Source organism: Engystomops pustulosus, chromosome 3, assembly GCF_040894005.1.
Source record: "Engystomops pustulosus chromosome 3, aEngPut4.maternal, whole genome shotgun sequence".
NCBI classification, from domain to species: Eukaryota; Metazoa; Chordata; class Amphibia; order Anura; family Leptodactylidae; genus Engystomops; species Engystomops pustulosus.
In genome coordinates this window covers 199,846,375-199,864,351 of record NC_092413.1, presented here as the reverse complement: position 1 = coordinate 199,864,351, position 17,977 = coordinate 199,846,375, and the positions used below count along the sequence as shown (strand labels likewise).

Sequence of the window (17,977 nt, the reverse complement as noted above, 5' to 3'; positions counted from 1 at the left end):
ACTAGGGATTCTGCTACATGTGTGAATGGGGTATACATGTGTATAAACACCAGACCGTAGTCCAATCCATACGTATAAGGGAATGTACATCGCACGCCTAGTGTGAACACAGCCCAATCGCAACATCGCCCTCTAGTATTTGTTCACGTCATGTTTCTTTACAGTAATGCAACCCCTGCCAAGCAGCAAACTCAGATAATCCGGATAAGAGGCTAATAACAGGTCTGGAGGAGCATGAATAAGGGGAAAGGGCAGATAACGCAACACAATGGACAAACCGCACAACGTGCACCCTCTGCCCAGCACTGCGCCGCCTTCTCCCCCCTCGGCCGTGACGTCGCTCTGGAACACGACCAACCCCGCCCCCCACCATGACAGCCAATCACGTCGCCCCAGCTCGCCCTGCCGGAGGAAAGCTGTGGGAGAGGCTCAGGCGGCTGCGCTACCCGGCCGCCGCTGATTGGCTATATTAATGATGGAATCCAAGCAGCGACCAATAGGCGGCGGACACGGCGGAAGGTGAAGAGTCTAGCTCCGTAGTGCTGAGGCGAAGTCGGGCAGAGACTCCAGAGAGACAGCCGCGGAGGGAGACACCGGAGCAGGCAGCAGCATGGCCAGGATACTACTAGGTGAGGCGCTGGGGTGATCGGGGATCTGCACGTAGGGTCTGTCTGATGGATTAGTTATGTCTTGTAGTTCTATAGGTGATGCTCTGGCTGTGTGTGTGATCAGAGGTGCCCATCACTATAGTGACACCTACCCCAGGCTCCATCCCTAATCACATGACCAGCCCTGTCTGCAGGGAGGATGCCTCTCATATATTATGGTATAATCACAGCTGATGTAACCGATAGCAACCATTCATGGCGTAAATTTACGATTTGGTTCATAATTTTTGTATAGGGTGTCCATTACTAATCCAAAGTACAGCGTCCTGCTGAGATATGGACCCCCAACCCCTAATTTTGTAGGGTTTTGTAGAACATTATGTGTACAATCTGTTGTAAATATCGATTGGGGGTCAGGGTGTGAGGAGGGACATTATATTGGACATTTTGGCTGTGATAGGGAACTTTTTGGAGGACAAATCTCTTTAAACATGAGAAATCTGTGTTACCGGTCACTACCCGTATGTAACCGTGACAAATCTGATGACCCCTCCCCAATCCCATTTCCTACATTATTAGGAATATACATTTTCTAAGGGTGCATGGAGTTGTCACCCGTAGACAATGACTTCTGACTACTTTCATACTGTCCAAAAAAGTTAGCATCACCCCATCCCATCTCTTACCTAGTGAATGTTCAGAAGCTGAATGAAAGTGTATATAAACTCTGGACCCTGATAATCTAAGCACTTTGTCAGCTCCATTGCATGGAGTTGCACCTGTAGACCATGACATCCGACTACTTTCATACTGTCCAAAAAAGTTTGTATCACCCCATCCCATCTCTTACCTGTCATCCATAAGATCAGTAGATGTTAGTATATAACAGACGGTCCCCGATTTAAGGACACCTGACTTAAAGACAACCCCAAGTTACAGACGGACCTCTGCCCACTGTGACCTCTGGTGAAGCTCTCTGGATGTTACTATAGTCCCAGACTGCAATGATCATCTGCAAGGTGTCTGTATTGAAGCTTTATTGATAATCCTTGGTTCCGTGATGGCACAAAATTTTTAAAATCCAATTGTCACTGGGGCAAAAAAAAAATTTGTCTGGAGCTACAATTATAAAATATACCTGTTCCTACTTGCATACAAATTCAACATAAGAACAAACCTAAAGAACCCATATTGTAAGTAACCCAGGGACTGTATTAATTTTTGCTGTGCTAATTCCTACAGAGGTCAGAACCTACATATGGGACGGGGGTCACCATCTAACTCAGTGATGTAATATACTGTAGCCTTGTACAGCACATGTCAGGAGACTTCATAAAAATGCAACATGACCCTTATTTTGTAGCATTGGGCCCTTATCGGGGTCAGAAGACTGACAAGTGCCCTGATGTATCCTATTTTTAATAATTTGTCTATTATGTAACCCTTTTCTCTTACGTGTGTCCAGAATCGCAACAAATTTGCAGAGACGTCTCTGACTTGTCAATCCTGGAGCGGTGAATTGTACACCCGGCCGTGTTTACTTTACACCGCGCCAGATGTGACATTTCCGAGTGATGCAATGTCCTTGTCACAGGCACAGATGACTCGAAGCTAAAGATCTGTGGCTTTGTGTATGTGTGTTCTTATACAGAGATGGATAGATGTCAGATATGAGTTGGATATAGGATGGATATCTAATTGATATGACATAGATAATAGAGAGGTGGACATAAGACAGTTGGATAGATGTTCGATATGAGATGGATAAAAAGAAATAATTAAATATTTTAAAAATGGATATTTGATCGATATAACATAGATGGATAGATATGACATTGGTAGATATAAGATAGAAATGTGTATATGTAATAATTCCGTAACTTTTTTTATTTCTATCCCTCCATTTCTGTATATTTTGTACTGACCTGATCCCATCTCCTTTTAGGCGCAGTCATTTGCTCGCTGTTTGTCGCAGCGCGATGCATGTACTCTGCCAGCGATGACGTCATAACGTTAACATCCGCAAATTTCCAGAGAGAAGTCGTCCAGAGTGATAGTTTATGGCTGGTGGAGTTTTACGCCCCCTGGTAAGTATGATGAAGCGTCGTGCTCTGGGAGTTGTAGTCCCACAACCGTCGGAGAGCATGAGACTATAGAGCTGTAATGAAGTTTTACTCTTCATGACTCGCAAATTCCTCATTGCAAATTAAGTTTGGGAATAATGATCTTTATTTATATGGCGCCATCATATTCTTTAGCACTTTACAAATCATAGGGGACATATACAAATATAATAATACATGACAGAGTACAAACATTCGTATGGAACAATAGAAGTGAGGGCCCTGATCACAAGAGCTTACAGTCTATGAGGATGAGGAGGTGACACAAGAGCTTACAGTCTATGAGGATGAGGGGGTGACACAAGAGCTTACAGTCTATGAGGATGGGGGTGACACAAGAGCTTACAGTCTATGAGGATGAGGGGGTGACACGAGAGCTTACAGTCTATGAGGATGAGGGGGTGACACGAGAGCTTACAGTCTATGAGGATGAGGGGGTGACACGAGAGCTTACAGTCTATGAGGATGAGGGGGTGACACGAGAGCTTACAGTCTATGAGGATGAGGGGGTGACACAAGAGCTTACAGTCTATGAGGATGAGGAGGTGACACAAGAGCTTACAGTCTATGAGGATGAGGGGGTGACACAAGAGCTTACAGTCTATGAGGATGAGGGGGTGACACGAGAGCTTACAGTCTATGAGGATGAGGGGGTGACACTAGAGCTTACAGTCTATGAGCAACACTAATAGTCTGAATAACCCTTTAATATCAGGTGCTATTGGGTGACTGATGCTTGTTATAGAGTGAATACAAATCTATATTCTGAGATGCAGACGTGCCGGTAGCACAATTAACATTAAGGCTTTAAACGGCAAAAAATAAATCTTGAATTGGAAAGCTAAAAAAATTTTAATTTCATAAAGCCACACATAAAAAAAATTCTGTAGTAACATTCTGTGGTTTCTTCTGTAAAGGTGCGGCCATTGCCAGAGATTGACCCCTGACTGGAAGAAAGCTGCTACTGCTCTGAAGGTAAATTTGCCTGAATGTGTAGGTGACTGTAGTCTGCGTTCTGTCCACTGTTCCCATAGACTTCATGACAAGAACTTGCTGAATTTTGGCTGAATATTCATAGAGGGATGATGTCTCGATGCGGCTCCCAATGAAAGTGAATGTATCTGTGGCTGTCTTACTGTGTTTACATGCCTCCGATATTTTTCTTTTTTCTGGGGGGGGGGGGGGTGAGGATGGGGATTTAGGGCTAGTCATCATTGCATCTGGTCAAACCTGAGTGACTTTTATGTCCTCTTTCTGTGTGGATTTCAGGGAATAGTGAAGTTGGGAGCGGTGGATTGTGATCAGCACAAGGATATGGCACCTCAGTTTGGGGTTCGAGGCTTCCCAACAATCAAGATATTCGGAGCAAACAAGAATAGGCCAGAGGATTATCAAGGTAGGTCGCAGATCGGTCTTCCTGATCATGGCTAAATGGAAAGCAGACAGGGAGAAACGCTGCAGATCTAGCGCCTCTCCTGACTTGTATGTTGTAGTTGATGCTTGTGTTCCTCATAAAGTAACAATTGTGAATTATCTTTAATAAGCCTGCATTATATGTGGCTCTGTTATGCTTCCTGGAAATGTTTGAGAAGTGAACAATCCCATTCGGAGCTTTTACGGAGGATGATGTCACCATGTGTCACTTTGCTGATGCATTTCCCGTTGCTTTGGGTACTATAAGAGCAGGAGGGAATCATTAAACCTACAAGGGAAGGCAGCATCTCCATCAAGACAATCTGACACCTGTAATGTCTGAATGGAGAAGGTGGCTCTGCCTCCATGTCATCATTTTCCGTAGTTTTTCTCATTCCGTATTCCTGTGTATTTCCAGGTGGGAGATCAAGTGATGCAATTGTTGAGGGTGCATTAAACGCCCTCAGATCCCTAGTGAAGGATCGGCTTGGCGGAAGAGGTGGTGGCGGCGGTGGCTATGATTCTGGAAAACAGGTATGTATCCAAGCACCCACATAACCCGGAATGTTTTGTATGTTTGTCTGCAGTGAAGGGTATGGCTGATGCCCTGCTGAGTTGAATTGTGGATATGGGAAAATGTGAAATGCAAAAAGTATGAAGGCTTTGTCCTTGTGTCCTCTCCAAGGGGCATTCTTGGATTTCTTTGTTGATTTCCTATTCTTAGTGTGTAGAGATTAGCGGACCCGATGTTCAGAAACCTGACACGCCTAGTTGCTAGGGGCGTCAATTTGCAGACCGCCAATCCAGCAATATATCCGGTTCAGGTGGCCAAACCCAACCATCAGGTCCGCTCATCTACATGTGCACTTCCCAGGTCTGTGACTGTGCACTAATGAGATTGGGCAGTAATGCCAAGCACCACCACTATGTGAATGTATGGCGCTGTATATGCTTTCAAACATGGTCTCTTCAATTACCATGTGGATAGATGATCATTAAGGAAAGCATTCTGTATGGTTGTGCACGTATAAAGATTATTTGCTATCCCCTGATTTGGCAGGAGTCTGACATTCAGGACCCCACTAATGGGAACGCTGGTGTCTATGCTGTAATCTTTGGAGAGAACGATGTGGAGCAAGAAACCTCATCTGAGGGGCTCCCACCTCTTACACCCCCACCCATCAGACACTTGGCACAACCACTTTATTAATAGTATTTGTTTACATTGAATACATTTGTGTAATCAATGAATAGTGAGTATTAATATATCTGCCAATGTGTATTAAAAAGTTACAGGGGCTGGATTGCAAAAAAAGGTTGCAATTTCTAGCTGATTTTTGCTTTTTGGGATTCTTGCACCCTGTATAATTGCTAATTCGCTTCTTTAGTCTCTGTATAGCTGAGCTGCAATATCTGCACAAATTGTGGAAAACCCGTTTTAAAGGGTCTCTTTTAAATTATTATTTGATGTTGGCCCGAGGAGGGGGCTATCAAAATAACAACCCCCCCCCCCCCCCCCCATCTGTGGCACTCCAGTCCAGCACATTGCCTCTGATTATGTACATAGTCTCAGTGGTGACGTGAAGTTGACAGCGAGAACACGCTACAGCGCTGGACAGAGGTAAGGAAGGTTAAAAAAAAGTCAATTTCCAGACATCCCCTTAAAGATTAGCACACAAAGCCCAAAGCAAAACCGATAAGGGTTTACCAAATTCTTCAAATCTTTGTAAGTTGAGGCTATCCTTATACAGCAGTGGTTCCCGTCCTTTTTGTAACCAAGGACTGGCTGCACCCAAAAATAAATTTCTTCGGGGTCAGGTGCCCTTCTTTGCTCCTTCAAGGCTTACTTGCAATTTTTGAATGCATTGGTGCTATTCACTTTTTTTTTTTTTTGAATGGTCTACAACCAAAGCTTACAAACGGCCATTCAAGCTCAATATTTCAGGTTTTTTTCAACTATATAGTCACCAAAGGGACTGTTCAGATAAAATTTATGGTATTTTGCCTCCTGCGATACATGATCCAGAAATTCACAAACCACTGAAGAGAGAAATCCCCTGCTTGTGGCCTATATCACAGTAACACCTCCTGGCCTACACATTAAAGGGATATGAACACATACGTGACCTTTTATCAACAGGTGCAACATATGTCCAATAGATGAGGCTCCCAATGGGTTGGAAACTTATCTGTCTTGAGAACAAGGTTCTCTCTAATGGCCCCGATGAGAGGTGGCGCTGAAGACCCGACAAGTCCCATAGAAGTGACTGGAGCACAACATGTCCGTCCACTGCTCCAATCTCTTCCTCTCTTATGCCAACATTGTCTAACGCTGCTGATTTTTGTATATAGTTCTCTCTATGTACAACATCTGTCATGTAATTCTAGTGACTTGCAGCTTGTATAATGTGGTATAAAGATTCTCTCCGGGCTACAAATGATTCCATTTGCCTCCATAGACAAAACCCTTAAGATCCAAAATCTATTTGGTCACAGCCTGGTAAATGCTCCTCCTCTTACCCATAACCATTCGTATAAAATCCTCCATTATGACCTTTATATTATACATACAACTTTCTACCCGGTAACAAACCATGAACACAATGGCACAGATTTGTTATTACTGTCTGATAGACAGCCTAAACTGAATAAATCACAACAGCATTTGTCCAAATCGTGGCGCTCCACCGATTTGCAGGGCCACAATTCCCATCAGAAGTGGATCATTGGTAGTATGGGGGAAGGGGGTTAAGTAGGACCTATCAATAGCCATACATAGACCTGTTTAGCAAAATATATTCACACTTCTCTTTCCTGTAAGCCCCTTGTTTGTCCAACATGAGGTACACCAGTCATTTGGGGCAAATTACACCCAAACTGCCTTTCTGTAAAGAATCTAAAACCCAGAAAGGCCTGACCCTTGTGTTAAAGCTTATTCACTCAAGCATAATGGGGGCTGTGATCCGGCTGCACGATTTGTGTCCAGATCGTGGCTCCCATTTCGGTCTATGGCACATCGTGACCAAGTCAGACGGGGGCACTGCAAAATCCAGGACATGTCCTATACTTGACAGATTTGCGGTGCGTCCGCTCAGCTTTCTACGGAGAGGGGAGGGGTGCTGAGCCCTCACTCCTCCATCCACCTCCTCCGTGATGTGCACTACGCCTGGGATCCACATGGTGGTCAGAATGGAACCTTACGATATTTCCGCACTTCCTGGAATCTTCTAGAATTCTTGCAGTACTCGTCGTCTGATGCTGTGATGGCGCTTGGTGTGTTCAGGCTGCATTTACACGTTGCATTTTGTTAACACAATGTAAATGGAATATGTGAATTAAGATATCTGCAGATTGGGGGCAATGGAGAAATGACTGACCTGTGACTAGGATAGAAATAGAAATGTCAGAATTTTACATAATATACAGTGTTACATTTTGAGCATATATCTATTTAGTGCAAAATTTACCTACAGCCACTAAGATATATTCCTTCAGTAATAGATTGGTCTGTATCCTGGCATCTATGTCCAAAGTTTTTTCTGATTACTTTCTGAAGCTTCCCTCATGTACATATGGGCTTAGATGGTGAAGGATCTCAAGTGGACGACTACCTGCGATTTGCTTTCTGCTTGGCTACTATCGCACGGAGAGGTTGCCTATACATGAGGTCACAGGTAGTCTAAGACACGCCCCCAGTCCTATCAGAGGTGCCGGCTACAGCTTCGCTTCTTTCATTGGCTGCTCACTGCTAGGGATCTGATACCTGGAGGTTGACTTGTACAATGACCAGAGCCTCCTGATAGTTAGCGTTGTGTAGGCTGCGATGTGATTTGTTCCACCTTACTGTGACGGGGGTTATCATTATGCAGAGGCAATACATGCAGCAACAGCCCAGTTGTCAGAAAGGGGGACAACAACGACCAAATCAACGACAGCAGAAGCAGCGTAATCCATCTCAACAATACGGGCAACAAGAGCAGCAGCAGAAGCGGCGTCAACCTGCCCGCCAGAGGCGCCCCTCCCAGGCCGAAAGTGAAGAGGAATAAGGGTCAGAACGTGGCCCCACAATCTAAATCTCATCTACTAATCATTAAGGATCATATGAAAATCCAGAGCACGTCTTCTGTGTTCTATATCTTTGTGTTCTCTGAATTACTTGAAGCGAAGCGGCTGATTTGAAGACTGATTTAAGCATGTTCCTCCATCTTTTCTAAAGATTACGTGACCTTCTAGTAGTCCACGTGGCTACCGTACAAAATCTGTATCGTTGTGTTAAATTTATAAATCACACTTTTAATTCTAATCTTAAACATTTGAGTTCTGGTATTCAGTGCCTATAACTACTTGGCGTAGGGACGGTGGGGCTTGAGATGGAAGGTGGTTTTAGGGTGACCTCAATGGATCACAGATCTCTATATGAATGATAGGGTGGTGGATGAAGCAAACATCAAGGATTTGGCCTGGTAAAACTCCTCCCAGTCTTCCCATGAAATTTCCCATCATTGTAGGGAGTCAAACAACCAAAAAGAAAGCCAATTGGCACAGTATTCATAGTGGTCCATTCATGACATTCACACGTAGTTATGGAAGCGTTTGCGGATATGTGGCAGAAATTGATGACCATCCATGAAGTATCTACTCAAAGAAACATGGCTGCCTAGTGGAACGTAACGACGATGAGTCAAAAGGCCAGCAAATCCACTCGCCTGTATATTTGATTGCATTCTCCTCCCAGAGTCTATTTCTCCCAAATTTGGACTCTCTGCCTTCTGGGCGGATTAAATGAAGTCCTTCCCTGTATAATGAAATAACACAATTACAGTACATTTCATGAGAAGAACCGTCTGGATGAGCTGGAGACAAAAATTGATAGTGAAAACTAATATTCGATATCCAGCACCGTACACATTCCCGAAAAAAGTCCACAGCCTGTGAAGACTGCCTTGACATTTTAAGAACTTGGCAGCTTTCAATAATCCACTTATAAGGAGTTAAGGAGTCTTCATGGATCCTCCTCTCTCGACCAGAATTGAGAACTGACCTTCAGCTCTGTAGGACCTGCCCATTACACATGTAAACCCTTGATTTTAATAGACTGTAGTTCTTCACTTAACCTGTGGTGGCGCTACATAGAAATTGAATACTTTGTGCCAAATTTCCTGGCAATCACAAGTTGTCCAAGCATGGAGATGGGACGCTTGACCATAAGTGGAACACAGATTGACCATCTAACAAGTGCTGACTGTACCTTATAAGAGGAGAAGATCACCCAAAGTATCTACATATCTTTCACACTTACCATTCACCTCCGCTTTAGAGTTGGTTGTTCATTTCGAGCCAAAAGTTCACATGGTTGTAGATGGTCATAACTGGTCACAATATCATTGTCCATGCTCTGCTCGAAGGTCTCCTAGGTAAACCGTTTTATCGTTTGGATTGAAGATCTTGGTTCCTGAATTTCCATGGTTGTCTTCTACAGAACCGTGTACAATACACCATATAAAAGTTCTTGGGCAGATCAGAAGTAGACACTGGCATGGATTATGGACATGTAGACATAGGGTGGATGCAATGTTTCGATACTGTAGGATATGATCTATTCGGTACTCTCCAAATGACTAAAATTTCCCCAAAAATTGAGCGATCGTGCTTCTTTTTATGGGCCACTGGCATCAAACATACACACACAAGCTGCCAGAGGCAAAAGTAGTGGACACCAGGGAAAGACAAGTCCTGTAGAAGATGCTGTAGTTTTAGTTTAGTTCCTCTTCCATTTTTTTTCTTTTCATAAGCTTTTTGGCATTTTGTGCTGCTCTGCCCAATGTTCAGCAATGGATGACCAATAGTTCTTGTAGTATTTATGGAGTGAAGGACATAAACTAGAGATGGAGAAGAGTTCTGTGGAGGATGCTTCAATGCTGGTTGACCCTATTTGACTGTTCTTAAAGGGGTTGGCAACTCGTTTCTACATAAATTGGCCATGTGCCTTTACTGGCTTCTGGAAAATCTGTGAATATTAATCAAGTGTTTCAGCATTCCTGCTACTTACTTTAGTGCTGTCTGCAAACTCTCCCGAGGATCGTTGTTTAATGGAATAGATTTATTAAAAAGTAGTCAACCCCTTTTAAAGATTAATCTAGTTTTAACTTGTCAAGGAAATCTTAAACAAATCTGACACCTTCAAGATTAACTATAGGGCAATTCACTGCAACTTTGTTGAACTATATGACTATTGGCATCTATTGAAGCGTCCAGGCAGCTTTTACAACATCCTGGAGGTCGTTACAGCCTGATGAACTCTGACCTGAAGACTGGTCTGTGATGACTTCAAAAGACATTTGGTCACCTCTTCTCTGCACCTGCCCCCATCCCTGCATCAGGACTTGGAAACAAAGAGCTGTTTAAATATTCCTGGACCCAAAGGGAGGTTCTGAAACCTGAACTAAACAGAGAACCTATAAAACAATATGAGATACAGAAAATAGTGGCTTCTAGACAAGCTGAGTGTTCAATATTTGTCCCACCTCCAGGGAATCGGGAATTTCTTTAATATGTAAATTTCTGTTATTTTTCTCCCCTGTCTTGCCGTGTTGTGTCATATTTTTTTTTATTTTGTAGTTCTTTTTGTTTTGAAAATTTGGATGCACTGAACTCCTTTTGTAATTAAAGCATTCACTTTAATTTTGGTCTGCAAACTCCTAGCCTTGTAACATGTGACTGCTTGAGAGCCGAGTGTGCATGTCTAGTGGTGTGACAAGGTGACTGCTTGAGAAGCAAGAGTGTGCATGTCTAGTGGTGTCACAAGGTAACTGCTTGAGAAGCAAGAGTGTGCATGTCTAGTGGTGTCACAAGGTGACTGCTTGAGAAGCAAGAGTGGATGTAGAGTAGGACACCTATTGGTCCTGTTATAATTGCAATAAGTGATGAAAGGTGAGCGCAAGTTGGAGTAGGCAAAATTAACCTGTACACTTGCACCCCAAGTCACCTGACGAGGCAGCAGCGTCCTCACCGTGACATAACTAAAGGCTAAATCCATGTATATGATGAGTTCCTGGGGCAGATGTGACTGATTTCTGCATTTTCACAATGTTGGTCAATAGAATAAAGGGGCTTTGGATGAGTTTTTGATTCTTTTTTTCCGTTCGTTGGGACATGGCTATTTTTTTGTGAGGTCGTATGAATCCTGTGATCTCTTGTTGCTGACGTGTTTGGTACTCCGGACTCTGTCTTGGTTGGAGGCCTTTTGGTTTCATAACAAAAATAATGTTGTCGTGTTCCGGACTTCCCTACTGTCCACCAGCATAAGGACCCTTGTGTTGTCTCGTGCTGGGTCTGGAGGAGGACTCCCTTTGGTGGGTTGGCAAGTGTTACTCAACTAAGCGTTGAGATTCACCCTAATCAAAGGGTGGGGCAATCGTCTAACCAGAAGATTTGGTGTTCATGGTGAAATGTAGTCGCCTATGGATTTATCTTACGGGTGTATAATGATGGGGTAGATATTTCAAAATTGAATATGTAAGTTTTTGCAGATGTAAATTTACCATCACATTCTCCTGTTTCTTGTAGCAGAGGAGCGCTGGAGGCAAGAAGGAAGTCATTGAACTGACAGACGACAATTTCGACAGACAAGTATTGAGCAGCGATGACGTTTGGCTTGTCGAGTTCTTCGCCCCGTGGTGCGGCCATTGTAAGAAGTGAGTGTCATTTTCATATTGATGACCTGTCCTTGGGTTTATGAAGTTATTAGATGGTGCGGGGAGGTCCCTTAATTATTCTACCGTGGTCAGCCAGTCCCGTATAATGGAGGTCACTCCTTTACACAGTGCTCAATCATGGACAAGTGTGTTCCTAAGATGGAATCTGTCACTTATGGTCCTAAGTGGGATTTGTGACCAGAATAAAGTCCTGCCAAGGATACTAATGTGTCATGTCTGTCTTCAGCTTGGAGCCTGAGTGGGCCGCCGCAGCCGTAGAAGTTGCCGAACAAACCAAAGGCAAAGTTAAGCTGGGCACAGTGGATGCCACCGTGCACCAAGGACTGGCCAGCCGCTATGGGGTGAGTAGTGGATGAAATGCATGATGGGATTGTCATGTCTCGCTCTACTTGGGCTATAACCGTTCATCCCTTTATGAGTTTCTTATACTTCTTCATTTTGATGTTCTTTTTATAAATTTGCTTCTTCCAGATCAGAGGATTCCCCACCATTAAAATCTTCCAGAAGGGAGAGGAACCTGTTGACTATGAAGGTGGACGGACGAAGGCGGACATTGTGGCCCGGGCTCTGGACTTGTTCTCTGAGAACGCTCCTCCGCCTGAGATCCGGGAGGTCGGTGTCTTAACTGTCTTGTCCCTTTCTTTACTATATTTTAAGTTTTGTGTTAAAGGGGTTTGGCCACTTTTACCTCATGTTTTTCATAATGTGTGTGGGGGGGCAGGTTATTAGGTAATTTATATACATCTAGTAATAGTTCTGCTCCGCTTTTTTGATATGTAAAGTGAAGCCTCCTGTATTTTACCTCATCAGCCAGAGATTCCTGATCATAAAATGGCTGCAGTTGGAGGGTCATGTGATCTCTAATTGTCCACAAACAATCGTCCTGCCAGGACCTTATGATTAGTATTTATGAATATAAGATCAAGGTCTTGGCAGGGCGATTGCTTATGGACCGTTAGAGATCACATGACCCTCCATCTGCAACCATGTTATGGTCAGGAATCTCTGGCTGATGAGGTAAAAGACAGGAGGCTTCACTTTACATATCAGGAAAGCGGAGCAGAACTATTACTACATGTATATTGGTTAATTTTTCTTCTGCAAGCCATCAAATGCCTTTAGCCAGACAGACCAGCATATACCCATCATGTAGACCTTTGATTGGAGAGTCTGTTCCCTTCCTGTACATCCACTGATATTGACCAATATAATTACTTGGCCCTGTCTTCTACCATCAGATCCTCAATGAAGATATTGTGAAGAAGACGTGTGAGGAGCACCAGCTCTGCATCGTGGCTGTCCTGCCTCATATCCTTGACACAGGTAACGTTCTATTCCCTCAGCCGCAGTTACGCCACATGCACACGACCTTAGGGGGGGCGTATATACAGCCAGAATCTTGTGGCCGTACATGCGTCCCATATAGGCTGGCAATGGGTGCAGGCAGCGCACACGTGCGGCACCCTACCTCTCCGTACACAGGGAAAAGATTGGGCACGTCCTATCTTTTCCCGTGTTACAGCGCCATGTATCGCTGTGGAGGGGTCACCCCTCCTTCTTTCCATCACGGAAAACGTATGTCCGGCTGTAACCGCTTAGGCATACATTCGTGTGCATGTGGCCTAAGTTGTAATCTGTGTCTGGCACTGGTTGTGATTTCAGCAGTGGACTATCTATAGATCTTATTTACACTGCGGTTTATTGCAGGTGCATCTGGAAGGAACTCTTATTTGGAGGTGATGCTGAAAATGGCTGACAAGTACAAGAAGAAGATGTGGGGGTAAGTTCTTCTAAAAAAAAAAAATCATGGATTCCTGAAAATGGTTCGTAGCTACAATTCAGTAATTTTCTAGTGAATTTTGTGGGGCTGGAAATCCTATGTTTTGCTAAAGTTTGATAGGACTCGCCCCAGCAGCTGCCTCTGGTTACTTCCCACAAACTTCCAAAATAAAGACCTAATAGCTGATGAATTGCAATGAGGCAGAAGATACATTTACCGTATATACTCGTGTATAAGCCGAGATTTTCAGCACAAAAAATGTGCTGAAAAACCTTGCCTCGGCTTATACACGAGTCAATGATAAAAATAAATACATTAGTACTCACCCTCCGGTGTCCCCGATGTTCCTCGCGGCTTCTTCACTCTTCACTGGCCGGGAGATCGCGCTGGCCGTCGCACACTGTGATGCGACGCTGTCGCCGCAGATGACGTCATCAGCGGCGATAGCGCGGCATCACAGTGTGCGACGGCCAGCGAGATCTCCCGGCCAGAGAAGAGTGAAGAAGCCGCCGGGAGCCGCGATGGGGATTGGAAGCCGCGGGGAGCCGCGACGAACATCGAGACAACGGAGGGTGAGTATTAAGTTTATTTCTTTATCTGTATAGGGACTGCTGTATACTACTGGGGGCAGTGCTGTATACTACTGGGGGCAGTGCTGTATACTACTGGGGGCAGTGTTGTATACTGCTGGGGGCAGTGTTGTATACTGCATGGGGGCAGTGCTGTATACTGCATGGGGGCAGTGCTGTATACTGCATGGGGGCAGTGCTGTATACTGCATGGGGGCAGTGCTGTATACTGCATGGGGGCAGTGCTGTATACTGCATGGGGGCAGTGCTGTATACTGCATGGGGGCAGTGCTGTATACTGCATGGGGGCTGTGCTGTATACTGCATGGGGGCTGTGCTGTATACTGCATGGGGGCTGGTTGGCTGTATACTACACCCTCGGCTTATACTCGAGTCAATAGGTTTTCCCAGTTTTCGGTGGTAAAATTAGGGGTCTCGGCTTATACTCAGGTCGGCTTATACTCGAGTATATACGGTAGATCCCTGTAAGGTTAAGAGGGATTATTTCATATTGACTATACTGCATATGACAGCAATTGTTATAAAACTACTACTCCCTGCATTCCTACTACCCCAGTTTCCAGGCTGAACACCCTAAGTTTAGATTTGGGGTTCCAGTTACTGATTACGTTGCTTGCTGTGTTACAGATGGCTCTGGACAGAGGCCGGGGCTCAGCTGGATATGGAGACCTCTCTTGGTATCGGTGGGTTTGGTTACCCCGCCATGGCTGCTGTTAACGCACGGAAGATGAAGTTTGCGCTACTGAAGGGCTCCTTTAGTGAGCAGGGAATCAACGAGTTCTTGCGGTAAGGGTTAATCGGGTCACTTTATACTTTTTGATGGATTTGCACACAGTTCTAGACAATTCACATGAAGGTCCCAGGAGACGCTACAATCTGCTGTGTTTTTCCTGTATATTTGCAGGGAGCTCTCATTCGGCCGTGGCTCCACTTCACCCGTCGGTGGGGGCGCTATTCCAAAGATTAACACGGTGGAGCCTTGGGATGGAAAGGATGGGGAGGTAAGAGGACAAGAACTGTATTCTTCACTATTGAAAAGATTTTCTTGAAGTTTCCTCCTTAGGTATTCACTGTGGGGGGAGAGGAGGGAGCTGCGGCTGCAGGGCCTGGTCCTACTAGAGTACAATCACAATTCTGGTGTATAGTCACATGTGCCCTTCCTCTTCTCCCTTAATGAACAAATTGATAGCTTGGCATTTCCATTATTATTGTGGGATGTAACCCTATGCATAGGGGAACCTGTCAGCACTTTTGACCATGCAAATTTGCATAGAGTGTTGGGTAGCATTGTTGAAGAGATGTCTTAACCATACAAGTTTGTTTGTAGCAGCAGGACTGTATAAATTGGATTTTTATTCCAGGATTGTAGCTTTGCCAAATGCAAAGGGCATGTCCTCACACTGCTGCGCTCCTGGCTCTCTGCACTGAGCTTCTCTACAGCTCCTCCCCTGCTACTACAGCAGACACCAGGACCAGAGGGGAGGAGGTGTCTTTGCAGGGAGCTAAGAGCTCAGCAGTGTGAAGACTCACCCCTCTGAATTTGGCATACACACAGTCCTGGAATATAAATCAATGTTCACAAAGGTACAAGGGCCAAAAAAGGATTCAACGCTCTGTGACACTGTCCGTGCAAAAAGACAGACACTACAATTTTACAGGAATCTATCGGTACTGACGGTGACACTATATACAGAGAGGCCCTATCAAATGGGATTTCCTAATTGCCAGGAGCAATAATGGAGGAACCAATCTATTTATTGGATTCCCTGAGCGCTATGCTCAGCATCATATCAGTGAGAACAAAACTTACATTTTGCGGATTTCTGGGGGTCCCAGCAGTCTTACCATCACAGATCAGCTTGTTCTCCTGTGGTTGATGGGTAACTTGAATATTTGGGAGCAGGGCTGTGGAGTCAGTAGGCCAAACTTCCGACTCCTCAATTTCCCTAACTTCAACTCCACCAAAATGATGACTGTCTCTGACTCCACAGTCCTGTTTTCCTGGTCACTCTAGCAGTTGCTGAGATACATGTGGCTGTTCCTTCCCAGCGCCTGATTCCCTCTGATGCGTAGCAGAAGAGCTTCACTACTGAGCATGTACATGAAGTGCAGCCACATTCATCTCCTCTAAAAGCCTAGAACAGGCCACATGCGGTCTATCAAGCCATGAGTAGTGGTCCACCTCCCTGCTGACAGTCCTAGTCGAATGAGCACTCTCCTAACTGGTGTAACATACCTGATGGAAGATCAATGGTGCAGGAGGCCGGGTAGCAGTGAGTGCTGCTGAGAAGTTCTCACTTCTCCCTGGTCCTCTCCTGCAGCCCCACTCAGTGTCCTGACACCTGACACTGGTTTTATGTGTGTCAATGTCAAGACCCAGAGCAGGAGAGGACCCAGGAGTGGTAAGTACTTGTCATCTGTACTGCTCACAGCTCCTTTACCTTTATGGCGCAGCTTTGCTCTGGGCTCCTATGCTGGCGCAGAACACAGAGCAATGTATGGTGGAGAGAAGAAGCTGCAGTATAGGGAATGGAGAAGATTTATTTGTTTGCTCAGGGGTCTTCAGTATTGGTTGTCTGCTATATGATCCATAGTATTTGGGTTCTCACCCTTATTATCATTGTCTGCTCTGGGGTCTCTGCTATTGTTATTGTCTGCTCTGGGGTCTCCACTATCATTGTCTGCTCTGATTGCAGTAGGTTCTGGGATGTAATTTTTTGCTGATCTGTGGTATTTTTAATTTCTGGGTGACATTTTGTGTTGTACTGTGGTTGTGGGTGTATCTAGGCCCCCTACAGGTACAGCAGTATGACAATGCGGCTCTTGGACCAATAAATGTTGTTCAGGCCTGACCTAAATCCTTGGATCAGGAAGAGAACCGACATTTCAAAGAAAACTTTTTAATTTATATTTGTGGTCTCCTCCATGTCTGTGCTTTAATGAGTCCGATCTGCATTTCTGTTTCCTCCTGCAGCTGCCGGTCGAGGACGACATTGACCTGAGCGATGTGGACCTCGATGATATAGATAAAGACGAGCTGTGAAGAAGCAGGCGCCTCCTTGATGTAGCGTTACATGCGTCTTGTTGGAGGGACTTTTCAGCTGGTGGACATCCATCGTCCGGGGAGCCGGCAGACTTCTTCTTCATCTGAGATCCCTCTGCACTGGAAAGGGAAGGATTTCGGTGATGACCGCGGACAGTTCCTCTCGGGAGAAGACTGAAAATAAAATTCTATGAATTGTTGTACAAGTGATGACTTCTATTGTTTGCTCCTTAGATTTTGCTGGAACCTGATGGATTTTTTTTTTTCCTTTTTACTTTTTGTTGGGTGGGAGGGCAGGTTATGCTGACGTGAAGAATTTTTGGGGGTTTCTTAATGTATTTTATGTTTTGGGTATTTTCATTGGCAAATTGATCGGTTTGACTCGATTTCTGAATAAAATATTTTTTGACAGATGGTGTTTCATTCGTATTTCTTGTTATAGTTGTGGTCCTGGAAGCATAAAGGTAATACATTGATGGGGATCAATTAATTTAGGGCTGTGTCAGTGGACTGTGGTCGGTCCATGAATTAGAGACCAATTACAGGATTACAGTCCCTGCAGATGAGAAGGGATTTCCAGAGTCCCATCCTCAGTAATGTGGGCGGTCTGCGAAATCCGGTCACTCTGGGTTCATGATTGATTGAGCAATGGCGGTCTTCTAAATTGACTGCAAGTTTGAGGCAGGAAAATCGGCAAGAATGGCC

General features: G+C 44.7%; 1 protein-coding gene across 2 annotated transcripts; it reads left to right on the top strand.

Moving 5' to 3' along the window:
• Positions 1 to 459: 459 nt before the first annotated feature.
• PDIA6 (protein disulfide isomerase family A member 6) lies at positions 460 to 17,683 on the top strand. Of its 2 annotated transcripts, none has more exons than XM_072143586.1 (13): positions 460 to 629; positions 2,554 to 2,695; positions 3,649 to 3,706; positions 4,001 to 4,127; positions 4,563 to 4,678; positions 11,714 to 11,838; positions 12,086 to 12,200; positions 12,331 to 12,471; positions 13,098 to 13,182; positions 13,567 to 13,639; positions 14,857 to 15,015; positions 15,134 to 15,230; positions 17,204 to 17,683. In XM_072143586.1, the coding sequence occupies exons 1-13, from the start codon at positions 611 to 613 to the stop codon at positions 17,270 to 17,272; spliced, it is 1,326 nt and encodes a 441-aa protein (XP_071999687.1). In that variant the 5' UTR covers positions 460 to 610; the 3' UTR covers positions 17,273 to 17,683. The 2 variants fall into 2 exon arrangements, with proteins under 2 accessions (XP_071999687.1, XP_071999686.1); XM_072143585.1 differs by having other exon boundaries at positions 467 to 629; positions 11,711 to 11,838.
• The last annotated feature ends 294 nt before the right edge of the window (positions 17,684 to 17,977 follow it).

Excerpts from the sequence above, each read along its gene's own strand:
- PDIA6 (XM_072143585.1), top strand. Across the intron at positions 3,707-4,000 it reads AAGCTGCTACTGCTCTGAAG|GGAATAGTGAAGTTGGGAGC; the intron begins GTAAATTTGCCT and ends TGTGGATTTCAG. Across the intron at positions 12,472-13,097 it reads CTCCGCCTGAGATCCGGGAG|ATCCTCAATGAAGATATTGT; the intron begins GTCGGTGTCTTA and ends TTCTACCATCAG.